Consider the following 16083-nt stretch of genomic DNA (forward strand, 5'->3'; position numbering starts at 1 on the left):
TCTGTCTTAGGGTTTTGTTCCAGACAGTCTAGTATTCTTTCTCTAGTATTAGTTGTGTCATACGAAGGTGTAAAATTGCTCACAGCAATCAGTCCCACTATAAATTGCAACCTGGCAGAGATTTCTTCCCAGCCCACGTGTGTTGGTGATGTGTAGGTGCCTAGGACTAAAGGTCTTATATATTATTCTGAAAGCTTCAAGTGACATCTTGAGCCAGATAAAGCCAACAGCAAATTTCTTATTTATTTATTTTTATCAGGGTTGTGGTATTATGTTGGGTGTGTTTTAGTTTAGGAAAAAAAATCTTTATCTCAGTCTTCCTGGTCGTTCCAGTTATTTGTATTAATACATTGTGTATTTGTGAATCATATTATAATGCTTAGCAGAAAGAGAATGATGTTCTTTCTTGCATTATACCCAGTGACGAAGAATTCCATGAATTAATTGCACTTTCACTTAGGAAAAATCTTTTAATCCCTTTCAAACAGTTGCCTGTAAATATCATAGTTCATCCTGTTTTTCTAGAAAAACAAAAGGACTAAATTTTTTCCTATTTTGAGGTTCCTCTTCCTTGTTATGTAGTTAACAGTTATAAAGTTTTGTAATCTCTATGTGGCTGTTTCCATTGTAGTTACTTCTGTCAGACAGAATACCTGCTCTTTTCTTTCTGTTTCCCATGCCCTTTCCTTTTGAAGATGTCGTGACCAAATGAGGCATGGCATTTAAAGTGAGGATCTATCCCCAGGATGGGATAGTTTTATTTTCCATGGCGTTATTGACTGCACTCAATGCAGCACCTATTGGGCTGTATGCAGGAAAATGCTCAAAGTGCAAGAATGCGTAGTTAGGAGTAAAGTCTTGCTTAAATACTGACATCTAAAGAGAAGATGACAGAAATTTGGGGCCTGTTCTTGGTCTACTATATAGATAGGGGCATAAAATAGAACTTGAATCCTTCTGTTGTCATTTTAGGCTAGTCTAGTCTTGCTGTGTAAAGCAACAATACAATAATGTGAAGGAGAAATCCATATGTTATTTTTACAGTTCTCTTTACAAAAACATCTTATACTCTGATTAGTTGAAAGTATTCTGATCGTTTGATAGGAAGTACTGCTTTAATGCCATGAAATCAAAACAGCAGGAAACATTATCAAGGTATTTTATAAAGTCAGCTAATATCTTTCTAACCTAGAATGTGAAGTAACGTAAAGACATTTCTTCCTGATGAGTAATGAAAGTTCAAATGTTTTTTCTTAATTTATAAGATACATTACACATAAGTCTTCTGTGTGCTGTGTCAGTGATCTTTTATCTTGATTATGCTTGACATTTTAGGGTACAAGGCGCTATAGCTGGGAGGATAATTTTGAATTCTCTATGAGGTGCTCTGAATTATCTGGGAGCTGGTTTGAAGTCAGAGCGCTCTGTTTTCCATTGTGTTTGCCTGATAACACATGCAGTCTGATTAGTGTAATAAAGCTTTGAATAACAAAACAGCAAAGACAAAAAGCAAAACACAAACAAGTGCTTTATAGCAGTGCTTTATAAAGAGAAGGGCAGAAACACGCTATTATTCAGACTTGTTTATTTTTCCAACTGAGTGATTTTAATATAATGCAAAACATTTCAAAGCCTTCATTTGCTGCGAGAAGCAGTGCAAGGAGTGGGTTGCTCGCTTGACTCCTTCTGTCCCAGCACATGGAGCAGACCCACCAGACCCTGGGATGTAGAGGTTTGGGTCCACATGGCAGTTTGTGCTGTGCAATGGTGACCATCTTGCTATATGGAGAGGGATAGTGTTGTGGAGAAGCAGTGCTGTAGGCCTGTAGTACCTAAAAACATCTGGAGTGAGAACTTTTGTTCTCTCTTATGAGTGAAGAGAGAGAAAGTACCAAGCTCATCACAGCTGAAAGCATATCTACTTTCTTGCAATGGACATGTGGCCTCCATCATCTTCATGGCTGAGCACAATCTTTGATGTATTTCTAATGGCAGTTCTGTACTTGATTCTGCTCAATGTTCCTGATGTTTACATACATTTAAACCCAACAGCCCTTCCACACACAGTAGCTACACACTTAGCCCTACAGTTAAAAAGTATAAGATAGTATAAAACCTTTTATTCAACACCCCTCTCTACTTACTGAAAATCAGGGTAGGAAAGAGTTTAGTATCTTCCACAGCATATTTTTTACTTGCAAAAGTGTTAATTGGATGTAGCTCTTTTTTAGTCTAAAAGCCTATGTAGGCTGAAAGGAATTAAAGCAAGTTACAGTTTTAGTCATACTTTCTACCCTTAGGCAAACTCACTATACCAGTTGCCAAAATTAAATTAGGATCTATACTTGCTTCTGGGATCTTTCCAGCTCATCTTTAGGTGACACACAGACTGTAATAGGATGTGAAACATAAGCTGAAAGCAAATATTTTTCCCAATTCTATCTTTTCATAAGAGTAACATGAGAAATTGCATTCTAGTATCGTGGGACAGGTACTTAACATTTGTTCTAATATCTTCAGGTTCATAAAAACCCGTCTGCAAATGTCTAATAAATGACATTAATAGTTTGTCTTTCAGTCCAAATGGCTTTCCTGATACCCTGTTCATTATATCCTTTCAGCCTGATTGAAGCTAAAATGTTTAGCAAACAGGAATGCTGCTTTGAACAGATGCAGCTCACTCCGGGGAAGGAGAGAAGAGGATTTGTGTCGTGCATGGCAGGAACATACAGGGCAAAGCATTTAACTGCACGATAAAGACTGATTTCAAGGACCAGGAGTTTTGAAAACAGCTGCCTAAAGTTGAGCTCACTGAGTTATCTAAATAAACAGCCTGATTTCCTAAAGCATCTAATACCAAAAGGTATAATGATTCACATAAAATTAACTTCTAGAACCAGAAGGCTTTTTCAGCAGTCTGATACTGGGCTCTTTTCCTGACATTTTGGAATTGAAATTTTGCTAAGAATTTTACAGTACCCGATTTTACTTCGTGCTGGAATTGCTTTCACAAAGTTCATTCCTTTGAGCTGGATGGCCCCAGATGTGTGAGCTTGTGTTTACAGAAACAGGCTTATCTACCCATTAGTGAGCAACCCTTGCTGTGGACTGGTCCTTGCTGACAAGATGAGGTCTAATTACCTTTTGATCTTGCTATCTTTCACCATGAAGCTATTATATCATTGCAAGAGGCCAAGATTGGTTTCTGCAGGTTAAGGCAGGGTGCATCCATGCTGGGGGGCCTGGGATGGATGAGAGTCCCAGGCACCTCCAAAGTCCCTGTCTGCTCAACCTTCCCAACCTCCCGAACTTCTTCAGGACAAAACAAGTTTGGTAGCAGGGCTGGAAGAGAGGTCTAACACACTGCTGTGGGTCCTTGGTACACATGCACTGCTGTCCAACCTGAATATAGACCTCCTCATGTCTCATCACCCAAAACAAGGTGATGGAGGCTGCTGCTGCTTGTCTTGGATAGCATGGCTTGATGGGGAACATCTGCAGTGAGTGTTTGCATTAAAAGAGGATTCATTTAATAGGTTGTCAATTATAGTTTAAGGAAACTACAGGGAGTAGCTGGAAATGAGAAAGAACCAATTTGGCCCCCATATAGCATCTCCGTCACCTCTGCACACTGCTGGTGTGTCACAGGCAACTTCTGCAAAACCCCGAGTTCTTTACTTCGTGCCCTTAACTGCACTCTTCCTTAGCTGCAGTATTTCATTTTCTGAAATGAAGACAGGAGAAGGAGAAAAGGAAGGAGGGGAGGGAGAAAAGTAAAGCTTGTATCAGAGGATCACAGGTTCAGTTTGTTGTAAATTAGCATTTTTCTGTCAGTCAATGGCATTGGAAGAAAGCTGTGGAAATCCTTTTTTTTTTTTTAAAAAAAAAAAAGCACATTCTATAAAGATATGATATGTTATTTTCTTTTTTTTTATACTGCCAATGATTGTAAAAGCAAAATGAAACATTTCATAATGGAGTCACTGCTTAACGGTGTTCTCTTTTTTTCTTTTTCCCTTCAAATCAGATATTTATCTTTGAGAATAACATCTATTACTGTGCCCATGTGGGGAAACAAGCCATCCGAGTGGTCTCCACAGGAAAGGAAGGTGTTATTTTCAATGGGCTCAGCGACTGGCTGTATGAAGGTAGGACAAAATATTTAGGGCAGCAGTTAGTATGAGTTTTAAACCACACTCTAGGTTAACAGAACTGGCTGGGATTAGATGTTCAGCATTTCCATTTGGGGGACTGGTGGGCCACAAGTTGAGAATTTGTTATTCTAACACTTGTCTGAAGTGCTGGACTAGAAATAATGTGAAATTTGTAAAAACTCTGTTTTCCAGGCTGTTTTTTCTTTTCTTTAATCCAACTTAATGAACCGTGAAGTATTAATGAGCAGAACTGCTTCGTTATTTAATGGCACCTGCAATCACTCATAGCATACTAGCTTTCAAATCACAGAAAAGGACAGGGATGGGGAGGGGAGGCAGTTCTATTTTAAGGAAAGAAGCTAAGAAACAATTTTACTTGATTTGGTTGTTTTTCACAGCACTGGGTGGCACAGAGGACCTGGAAGCTGCCCAGATCTTACTAGCTCAAGCAGACAGGTCCTCACAGTAATTGGCTTCTTTCCCTTGAGAATGGGCCTGATGAGGCAGAGGGTCTGTGCTCGTGTGCAAGGGTTTTACTTCATCTCTTTCAACTGACAAATGGGACTTTGGGTGTCTGTGAGAAGCTACGTTGCAAACCAAGCCTGGTTGTTGGCATAGAAAGGATCGCTGCTACTCCCTGTTCTTTTGGGGCACATAATATGCTTTTGAGCTGATAGGTAAGCAGAATAAAATAAAATAAAGAGTAGAATACATGCATGCAAAACAAATTCTTCTCTCTGCTCCTGGTAGTTTATTTTCATGAGGATCCTATTTTAGGGACCTGGCAGTCTCTTTCCTCTGATGTATTTTCTCTCTAAAGTAACAAGTCCCAAGGCTTCCTCCCACGGGTCTCAGCACTGCCACTTTGATGCTTTTCTTAGCTCTTCAAACAGAAGTGGCCAGGTAGGTCTACTAATTGAGTCCCTTTGGCTGGTTCCAGTTTCCTTGGCCCTCGATGGTACAGAGGAGCTTACAAAAATGCCATTCACCATTAATTGGCATAAAAATATGAAGCATTCCTTAAGTCACTCTGTATTGTACCGAGCAAGGCCTGTTGGTCTCAGAAATGAGGGAATTAAAATCAATTCTTTCTCATTTGTAACCCCCAGAGAAGCTGGTCCCAGTCAGTGTCGGAGTTTGCACACATCCATGTACCAACTCATCAGACACATCACTGGGAATAACTGATACTGCTTCCAAAATTTAAATGTATGTTTATGTCATACCACAGAATATTTGCAAGTGAATTTCCTCCTCGTGAAGCACTTTGTAATCCAAATAGGGGATAAGTTTCAAAATGCTAATTTTGTTTAATTTGTATTTATTTATTCAATTGCTGCTGAAGATGTTGGCTGTCCTGTTTGACTCTGCAGGTCAAATGAGCATATTAGCAGCCATATTTAGTTGATCAACATCACTTAGTACATAAGGTCTTCTCACAGAGTCTTGCACACAGCCCCATGCTGACAGGAGGAGTTTGTCACGCTGGTGAACTCCGAGCAAGCCCATGGTGACACTTGGGTTTTGCTGACACATATTTTCATTACTCAGGCAATTTCGTAGCTGACATTGACTTTCAGGTTTGTCCTTTTATAATGAACTTTCTTGTTGACTTCATGTTGATACGCTGGGTTAATAAATGAATTCATGATCAAATACAGTCTGAATCTACCAGACCAGATTCTGCAGCCTCCCTAAATAGCAGGTACAGAGGAGGGCCACTGCTCCTGTTATTCACTGACAGTAAGTTTTGCCAAAATCAGAATACAGAATCCATTTGGAAATGCCACTTTGTGTCTGAGTACAGTTTATATTTAAGTAAAAACTTATCTTACTTAAAAAGTAACATAAAGAGAGACCCAAAAGAAATCCTGGAATACAGATGTCCCCTGAGTCTTGCTCAGAACCTGAACTTGGATCGAGAGCTGAGCTGCATAATTTGAGCCCCTTCTCCTGTGTTATATCTCCTATGTACCTTAGACAACCTACAGGGTGCTGGTTCAGAGAACCCAGGAGCTGCCAAATGTGTGAACACTTTTGAGGCGCTTGTCTATTGCTCATCCTACATAAGTGGTGATTTTTTTCAATGGGACTGAATTTTCTCCTAACCAGCAGCTGGGCTACTCCCACACCTCACTACTACAGCGAGGTTGGATGTTGAGAACCGCGTTGTGTTTGCGCTGCCATCATCTCAGCGAGCTACTGCCGCGGACTCTGAGCATATGTGGAAATCTCATCCCATCTGTGCAGCTACCTCCACCACCTAGTCTGCAAATGAGCTGTGACAAATGCCGAGGCAGCATCACGGGGCGTTGGAAGCGCTGTTCTTCCCTCGTGTGCTCTTTTTGTCGCCCAAGTTCACAACCTCAGCGACGCCGGCAGCCGAGCTCCCCGCGTGCTCTGTCGGTTACTGTAACAGTCCATGACCTACTTCTCGCTTTCCCCAAATACAGCACACACACACACAAAAAAAAACTTGGTGCTTCCCACATGAGGAAGCCAAGTTGTAAGATCTCTTACCGCAAGCAGCTACATCCCACCCACCCTTTCTGGGTGCTCTTCAGCATCGTTCCTTACAGAAACTCCAGTCCCAGCAGTGCCACCTTTTGGTGCAACTCCCTGGTGGATATGAGCCCTGGAACCAGAGGGAACACTTCTCTTTCTTAACGTGATTGCTTTTGTCACAGATATATGATACTATTAATCAGATGTTTTTAGAAAGTCCAGAAACAGAGCAGATCTTGAGTGGGTTTGACAGGCTTTTTGCCCTGTAAAAATGCAGGAGTTCATTTTGATTCAAGCTAAGCTCTACTTTCGTAAATCTGCCAAAGGGGGGGAAAAAATTCTTCAAGGTATTTATGCTGAACTGTTGGCTTTTGATAATATAGTGAAAAACATCTCAAATCAATCGGGGCTTAATCTACTTAGTGCATTTAGCTGGAAGGTTATAGGTTGGTACATAGATTACTGCAACATGAAAGCGTAGATTAAGCATGGCTTTTATTACTGAAATAAACATTTACAATGTTTCCATATAGTTTGACTTAACATTTTCAGTGCTGTGTCTGATGCATGTTTATATTAAAAAGGAATGATAGCCTATAAGAGAGAATTTAAAGTTCTGAGCCTGAAACTAGCTAAACTTTTAAATGAATAGCACAAGCAGAGTGTTTTATATTTCACTGCCATTTGTATGACCACTGTTGGTCTGAGCATGTTTTAGGAACAATGAGGCTTAAAGATAATGTTAAAACAGAACTAGAGCACAAAGTGCTTTCAAAGTGGCAGGGTAAGAGTATGTTCTTTATATATATTTATTACCTTAATAAAAAGTATTGTGCATTTCAACACGTGTAGTGCAGCTAAAATTGATTTCATTTAAGCACTTTGTTTCAGCGCTTTTCAACATAACTTCATTTATCTTGCACACCAGAAATGAATTCTGTCATGGTGTAATTAAAGTGTCTCCACTTGCTACCAGACACTTGGAGAGGCCCTATTCAGAGGCTGGGAGAAAGCAGAGACCAGGGAGCTCTGCTAGAGATACCAGTAAGTGACAAAGAGAAAGCTGTGATACTGCTGTGCCGTGTCTGGGAAGCTCATTAAGATCATTAACATATATTAAGTAGTGAGTTTGGGATGCTGGATACTGTGGACCCCACTGCTGCAGGTCCTGGGATAGGTCTGCAGGTGGCAAACTCTATGGAGCTCCACCAAGACAGAGTCCTTCCCGTGATGCCCTGGCATAAAGCCGTGGTGTGACCTCTTCTTAGCAAGACTGCTGACCATTGGCAGACATGGATACACAACTGGAACAGCTAGAGTTACCCACTGCTGCCTGGAAAACACAGTGGGATCAGAGGTGTGCAGTGTCCTCTCCTGTAGTGGTTGGAGGGCAGCAGAGGACTGGTGGGCCTAGGTGGGCCTACCCTGCCTATAGATTGTGAAATGGAGTGTTTTCCTTTTGTCCTATTGCATATATCCTGGAATGAAGGAGCAGCCTTATAAGCTATTTTGAAATTTGATTGACAGGGCATGTTTTGTTAGATTTTTAGGGGCATGGTTTACAAAGGGAAGAATTGCTTCCTCATCTCATGTCATAGTCAAAGAGAGTGATCAGAAAGGTTTGTCCTGTAAGTCTGTGAAGATCATTTGAAAGTTAATATCCCTGTGGTGGCTCAGTTTAAACAGCCCTGATGTGGGGGCTGTGATGTCTGGACCTCACCTTATTGTCCCATCAAAAAGACAGAACAGCCGGCAACTGGGCACCAATAAGGTCCTACACGGCATCTTATTGGTAAAGCTCTTATGCAATGTTATGTATATCCGTGACATAAAATTAATACTCTGTTCTTTTGCTGAGCTTAATATGCGGCACTGTTGTTAAGTTTGATTTTCGACTAGGTTTGGGAGCAAGAGGAGGAGTGAAAAGAGACACTTTTTCAGCTGCAGCTCATTTGTGTTTTATTAATCTTCATTCTGCCTGCATCTTATCATAGATATCACAGACAGATCCTTTATACGACTTTGCAGTGACACCTGGTGGGAGAGGCCAGGATGTCATCTTCATTAAGACAATGAAACTGCAGAAATTTTACTGCAAGCTCTATAAAAAAAAAAAAATCCCAGTTTCTCCTCACATATATTTCCCTGAAACAGTCCCTGAGCTTATGGGAACTACCAACCCAAAGCTACTGGCTGATTCATGCTGATAGCCTTTATGTTCCTTTTCTAGACTTTATAAAGAGAGGAAAGAGAATGCCATAATAGCATAAAATCTTTTCCATAATCTAATCAGTCTCTCACAAAAATCAGAGAGTATATTTAGAACGTGTATGGCTAGTCTCAGAGGTGCAGTGTCTGGTAACAGCTGCAAAGGCAAATAGCATTTATTTTGAGCAGTATCTTTTATGCTTAGAGTATTTCAAGCAGCTGAAGTAGATATTTTTCTTAAATTTGGACTATTAATTCTGTGAGCCTGGAGATTATCTTATTGCTGAAAAAGTGCTAGTAAGGCTGTGCTCAGATCTCTATTATATAATACTAGAAATCTAAACTTTTGGGTTTGTTTGGAAACAGGAACTTTGATGATAAAATTATACCTGAATTTGGAAATGGACATTTGTAATCATGGCTGAGAGCAAATAACTCCTAAAATTCCTGTTCAGCATCAGAGAAAGTGATCCCCATCTTTCATAGTGCAAGGCTAGACATTCCCAATAAACTGTAACTCCAAGGCTTGGTGGGGGCTATGAGATAAAGAATCAGACTGAGTCATCACTGAAATTCTTAAGGTAAATTAATCTCTTGCCAAGAGGATGCTAGAGCCAGAGCTCCAGACATCGAGAGGGGCCAGCTCTAATGAGGCCATTAGATGGAGCAGGAGACTCCTTACTGGAAATGTTACGTGAAGACTCACTGGCATAGTGAAGAACGTGTTTATTTTTCAGCACATATATTTTCAGACACAAAAAATCTTTTTCACAAAAATATGTTTTCAATATTAGTTTTCAGTTCTTCCCATTTCCTTTGTGGAGTAGAAGAGAGAGGGTAACATGGAATTTGCTCTCTGATTTCTGTGCTTGTTAGGGCAGGGTAGCAAAACCAGCTTGATGTTTCAGTGACGTTGTCATCTCACACAGAAAGCTTTCCCCTGCTTTGCATATTGGGCATCATTCTGTGTTGCCCATTAAGCACGTGCAGCTGTTATGTAGAGACATGGGACCATAAATTCACAGCTGGCCCTTATGGAGCTGCTTGCTGGAAGTGTAGGTGGCTATTTTTTTTGTGTATATGTATCTTTATTTACATGTGGATTTGAACCAAATGTGAAAAATGCCCCTTTCTCTTGCAGTCAAACTAAGAATGACAGAGCAACTCTTAGACATGTGTTCAAAGTGGATATTTCCACTGTAAATAATTCTATTGCCAGAAAGGACACCTATCTACAGCATTACTTTACCTCATCCATATTAAACTAGAAGGGGAAAAAAAAAACCTTCAATTTTATCCAATCACGTAATGAAAGACTTGGAAGAAATTCCTTTGATTTCTTGCTTTGGCTGAAGTTCACTCATCATAGGGATGCTTGCATGATACGTTGCATCACCTGGAGAGGACTTCTGCCCCTTCTCAGTTGGCCATGGTCAGAGAAAATTGAACCATTTATGATGCATGTTGTGAATGCCAGCCTAGAAATCAGCAAGCTCTTGAAACTTTGAAATGTGCTGTTACCTGGACTGTCTTCAAAAGCCAGCACTGCACAGCAATGTCCTTGCCAGCTATAGCTTGGTTTTTAACCTTCCCCTTCTGCAGAAGGTTGTTTGGAATGGGGTTGCCAGCCAAATCCAACACCTGTCACCCTCTAGTTTTGGATTCCCATCATTCAGGCTTCTGAATAGCTTTTGGAAGGAAAACAGTGTTATTTACTGTGGGCAGTGGTCTCCTCTGGGCAATGGAGGGAAGCCAGATGCCCATGCTGGTATCACTAGCTCCGTCCACGGCTGCTGCACTGTCAGCGAGGAGGTGCTTGGCCATGGAGGTTATCAGTATGTTGCCTTTCACAGAGTTCCTTTTCTTCAGGGAAAAGGGCTTTTCTTCAGGAAGAGCCCCAAGCCTTGATGCTTCTGTGGGGGTTATGTTGATGTCCCTTATCACAGTGAGGTCATCTTCTCCACAGGAGCTCTGCTCAGGCCACTAATGGAAAGAAAACCGTCTTTCCCAGAATTACATGCTGTCCTTGTAGAAATAATGTCAATCTGGGCATATTCATATGGGAGATGTTAAATAAATATGTTCTGTTCTTATAAAATTTTGGATAATTTCTTACAGTTCCATGCAATATCCTGTAGTTCATTCTTCATTTTTATCATGAAGTGATGATGTCTTCATGCTTGTAGTAGTAACAAAAATAGAAGTGACATATGCTGCAGTTGCCAGTACTTAGACTTTTTAAAGATAAGGCAACAATCTCTTGAGTTGCAGCAGTTTGGGAATGACTTTTGGTTGAGATCTACTTGGCTATGTGATTAAAGAGATTATTAAAATTAGTATAAAACTTCCCCTGAAACTAGATTTATAGTGTATATAGCAAACGTGAGAGTGCCATTATGCTCAGCTGCAGCAGTTTAAATCCAGAGTGAATCTTTTGATCTCTGCAGCTTTAGTTGATGTGCAACATAGCACTAAATTTAACCCTCCCTCTGTGGCAGAATCTTCTATTTTCTGCTGTCATTTTACTGTTACTCCATTGTCAGGGATGCAGGTAGCTCTTAAATTACCTTAAGTGAGAAAAGAGCTGCACAGTTCACAACCAAGTTAAACCTAACTGGTTAGCTAAACAAAACATGTAGATCAGTATCTGAGTAATGAAAACAGTAACTGCTAAATATCTGAAAGTCAATTCTGTATCACGGAGTCAAATATTTCTAAAAAATGGTATCTGGAAAATTGTATAAAAGAGCTTTCATGGATTTTTGCTTGTAAGAATTTTTTTTCTGTTTACCAGCATCATTTACAGTAGCCTTAGGTTAAACATTTTATTGGAGATCAGTGTCCCAGTTTTCTCATAATGCTGGTATTTTTATTAACTAATCAGTATATCTATCTGTGTTTCATATACTACAAAATAGTCAGGAATAATCCAGAGCTTCTAATAGAAGTGCTGGGGATCTGCCCCATGGTACCTAGCAGAAGGATCTTGCTAGGTCCGTATGATTCTCTGTGCTGTAGGTCCACAGCCAACAAGGTTGCATAGGAAATGTCTTAAATTTACAGTATTCCTAGGGAAAAAAAATATGAACGTTATGCCACATTTGCAAATTAACTCTATTTTTAGACTGATATTTTTCCTGCATAAAGTTCTGTAAGTAGTTTGACACAACATTTCTTGTGATAAAAGGGTGGTGGGAGAACCACAGGCCAGAAATATTTTTATTTATATTTGGAAATATAATGTGTGGCTCTAAACCAACCCACCCCTCTAAAAAATTCACCAAGGGAGAGTAGGTAATTTCTTTGGGTTGTCTTCTAGGCCTATAGTTGTATGAATTTACCCAGAGTTTTGATGATTTATTTTCTCATCTCTTTGCAGTTAAACATGTTGACTCTGAGATTACAGAGTAGAAGCTTTTGAAATATTCCTTCAGAAGTTACAGAATGTCCATTTGTGTAGTTACAGAATGCCTGCTTATATATGCAATACTTGTAAGTAGGGAATCTAAGAATATTTAACAGGGAATTAAGTCCTTTATTATGATAAGTTTAAATTTCCCTCATTATTATACAGAAGTATATTGGTGTATTTTTTTCTTCCATGAACTTTTGGTTAAAAATATGATAAAAAAATTCTTTTTAAAGAAAACAACCATGCCTTTTATGTCAAAAATGAAGAAATGATTCCCACTATTCCCACTATGAAGAAATGATTAAATTATCAAAAAGAAAACTAGCCAAATTAAGAGATAGTCACAGGAAAAAAAAAACAATTAAAAATAGTGCATAATTCTACCAATTTGGCCTGAAAGGTAACTTTCTGCAAATTTTCTCTTGATGCAATGGTTCTTTCTTGGTGCAACCTTGCTTATGGAAATTCAGGTACCAGTGGGAAAAAAAGATATGTGCATAAAAAGGAATGTACTCTGTCCATGGTATAACTAGTATATCTGAAAACTATATATGAAAAGGATGAAAATTGCACTTAGAAATATGAGTCTAACTACAGAATTGACCTCTCTATTGTTCTATAAAGGTAGTAAAATCTAAACATCAGAAATTGTAGCAAAGTTAGCTCATGAACTGGCAATTCAGGAGACCACTCTCCTGGTGAAACAAATTACAAAATAGAATGAACTAAAATGTGTATAAGAAGCTATAGCTCTGAATCCTAATATTAACTGGAAATAGTCGTAGGTCCAAGGAGGTCCCTGAATGGAAAAGTAGAGTAACGGCCCATGAAATGTGAAGAGCGAATGACTCTTGTAGGTGGTGTGGGGGATCAGGATGCTCCTGTAGAGCTGAAGTTGGCCCTTTTCTCCAATACAATGGGCAGAAGGTTAAATCTTTGTGTATGGGAAGTGTGTTTCAAAACTGCTCTCTCGGCTCCACCTGCTTGACTTGACCTGAGGATCTCTAGCTGCACCTGGTGCCTGGAAAGGAAGGCATTTTTGGCACTGATTTGCATGTCGATGTTTCCAGCTGCCGTCTCTTCCACCGTGCAGCAACTGGGGAACTTCAGTACACAAGAAATGTGAATGTCACAGTAGATTATTTTTCAAATTTTTCAAATTGAAGTGAAGAAGGCAAGTGGTGCAGTGTTGATACCAACAAGGACATGGAGGTGCCTGTACTGTGTTTTCTTATGGATCAGGAGAACTGAAGAGCAATGGTATTATTTTTAAAGCAAGCAGTCAGACTGACATACAAGCAGTTGCTAAAAGATAAAGCATCCAGATAAATATCATCCTCAACACTCAATTAGTTTATGTCGCTATAAGGAACCACCATATGGCAGAGCTTCTGCACCAGCTGTTTTCCAGTCTTCGTTGGATACTGGGTTACGAGGGAAACCAATCAGAAACTCAACCATGAAACAAGAGAAGTTAACAAAAGCGGAGAAAAAAAAAAATCTTAAGACTTTTAGATGGGTAAGTAATAAAACACGAGTGGCCAGACACATGTGGGCTGCTGTGTGCCAGACCTTTCCTTCTTAAGGGGCTTGTGGCCATTTCTGTGCCCATCTATGTTTTCTTGGTGTTGAACAATTATGCTTTAAGGCAGCCTGCACTACCATTTTGATGATCTGCTGATTGCGTGGCAGGTAATTTTGTCATAACAACTTAAAATTTTGATTTTTGAGAATGACAGAAAATATAATGTTCCCTGGTTCCTAATTGTAATAAGTTTTAAGATTCTCAATTGTAAGAGCAGTTTTCTGCATTGATCTGCTCTGGAAAATCTTAGTCTACTGTTTTGGTTCACATCAAACAGCATGGCGACACAAAATGCTTCTGGGAGCTAAATACTGTGATTTGTAATTTTTTAAAAAGCTTTTTGTCAAAGGATTTGGAAGACATCTATTTACACCTTTAAAAGACTCTGCAGATTTTAGTGTGTGTGGAATTTTTTATAGTCCTGAGCACCAAAGCTGAATTCTCTGTGGTATTGCTCATAAAATTTTCTGTGACGTAGCCGAGTCTCTTCTATGACTAAACATCTTTAGTGCACAGAGTGCAACTAGTTAAGCCTTAAATTTGTGATGGCTTGAAATTGTGATGCGGTAACAGATTTTTTTTTCTTTTTCATTTTCACAATAGAACAGTCCTTTCATATGAATGCAATTTACTCCTTACTGTATCCTAGTATCCTTGTAAATCTCTCATATATCAAGTTTCCTTTAAAATCTGTAAATGTTCTCTAGAATGAATCTTTTTCTAGTTCCTCGCCAGGTACCTATTCCTAGTTTTTCTTTTTAGTGCTTCATGTATTATTTTTAAACTGTGTTTAAGTCTTTTTGAGACTTGCAGGCAACAAAGGCTGAAGGAGAGAGCTATGGATGGCCTTGGAAAAAAAGTAGTTAATACATAAGGGCTTATGAACATGTGTTAGCAAAGAGAAATAATTCCAGAGTGGTCCTCAGAACTTCATTAGAGATCAGAGAAACATGCAATATTGCATTAGCTAAAAGAAAAACCTTTATATAACAGGACTTAATGTCTTTAGAAATGTTGCAGGGTTTATTTGAAAAATAAACCCAACAACGCTCTATTAAATTTATAGAGGAAATAGAAAACAGAACCTCAGAAGACTGTAATTGCCACCTACAAATATAATCATCAGAGTGAGTAAGAAGTAATGAAGGAGGAAATCAGACCTAACTCACCTCTTTCGCCCTTACCACAAAGGTGGAAATTATGTTGCCACCGTGTGGTAAGAATATTGAAAGCTAGGAGCAGGTATCTTGCCATCCTTGCAAGCATTTGATTTGTAAACTGAAATAATCAGAATTCTGCAGGATTTGCTGGAAAAATATAGTTTTCAAAGAGCATCCTAATTAGAAAGGAGAGGCACTGCAAGGTGAAATCCCATTTTGCTTTTGATTTGTCTGTACAGCTGATTCTTTGGGTGGGGTATTTTTTCTTGAAGCTCAAACTCTTACATAAAATATTCAAGGGGGAAGTGAGTGGAGTGCAGAGAATATTTTTTTAAAAGTTCTCTTTTTAAAATGAGGTCATTTAGAGGCTTTTATGAGTACGAAAATCCATCATTATGTTGCTCATCTTCTTGAAATTGTCTCCAAAACTTCTGCATGAATTTTGCTTCCTCTCAAATTCTTCTTGTGATCTTCGGATGCTTCCCAGCACGATCAGATTTAGAAATATGGGCCTCAATGTTTCACAAAAGACTTTTTAGAACACACAATATAGAAACATAATTATTTTTTAAATGAGTAGTCTTACAGTTCTGCCTAAAGCAGGATTTGGATTCATGAACATGTGTCATCTTGTTCCCTCCGTCCCCGCTCTATGTCATAATTCTTCATGACATTAGAGCTGTTTGCCGTAGAAATTTATTGGGTTTCAAGACCATGGTTTCACAGCCTGAATCGGATGAACTCTTCACCATCCCCTCCCATAGCAGTTTCCTGCTGGTCTCCAAGCTGAGATATAGCTGAAGAGGACGGAGCGAGGTCTCCCCAACCTTCCTGCAACAGGGACTGCCAGGAGTGTGGACAGCCTGGCTTGCCATGAGATGAAGAAGGACATCCAGAAGAGGACAAGGGATGAAGGTACAAACTTGTACCTCTGTTATATCAACTGTCAAAGCTAGCTCAGCTATTATGGAGAGCAAAATATAGGCAAGAATATTTTTGATTTTGACCTCTCCACAGCACATTATGTGTGTCTAATTCTGCCCCAGCTTACTTTAAACA

General features: G+C 39.4%; 1 protein-coding gene across 1 annotated transcript in view; it reads left to right on the plus strand.

Annotated features, from left to right (window-relative positions):
* DPP6 (dipeptidyl peptidase like 6) overlaps positions 1–16083 on the plus strand; it is a 242182-nt gene that overhangs the window by 157730 nt on the left and 68369 nt on the right. The window contains exon 8 of the mRNA XM_088521208.1: positions 4028–4148. Coding sequence (XP_088377334.1) covers positions 4028–4148 — 121 coding nt within the window. The remainder of the gene's footprint in view (positions 1–4027; positions 4149–16083) is intronic.

This window comes from Tinamus guttatus, unplaced genomic scaffold (assembly GCF_059628265.1).
Source record: "Tinamus guttatus ecotype Peru unplaced genomic scaffold, ASM5962826v1 Tinamus_guttatus_pri_ptg000006l, whole genome shotgun sequence".
Classification (NCBI taxonomy): domain Eukaryota; kingdom Metazoa; phylum Chordata; class Aves; order Tinamiformes; family Tinamidae; genus Tinamus; species Tinamus guttatus.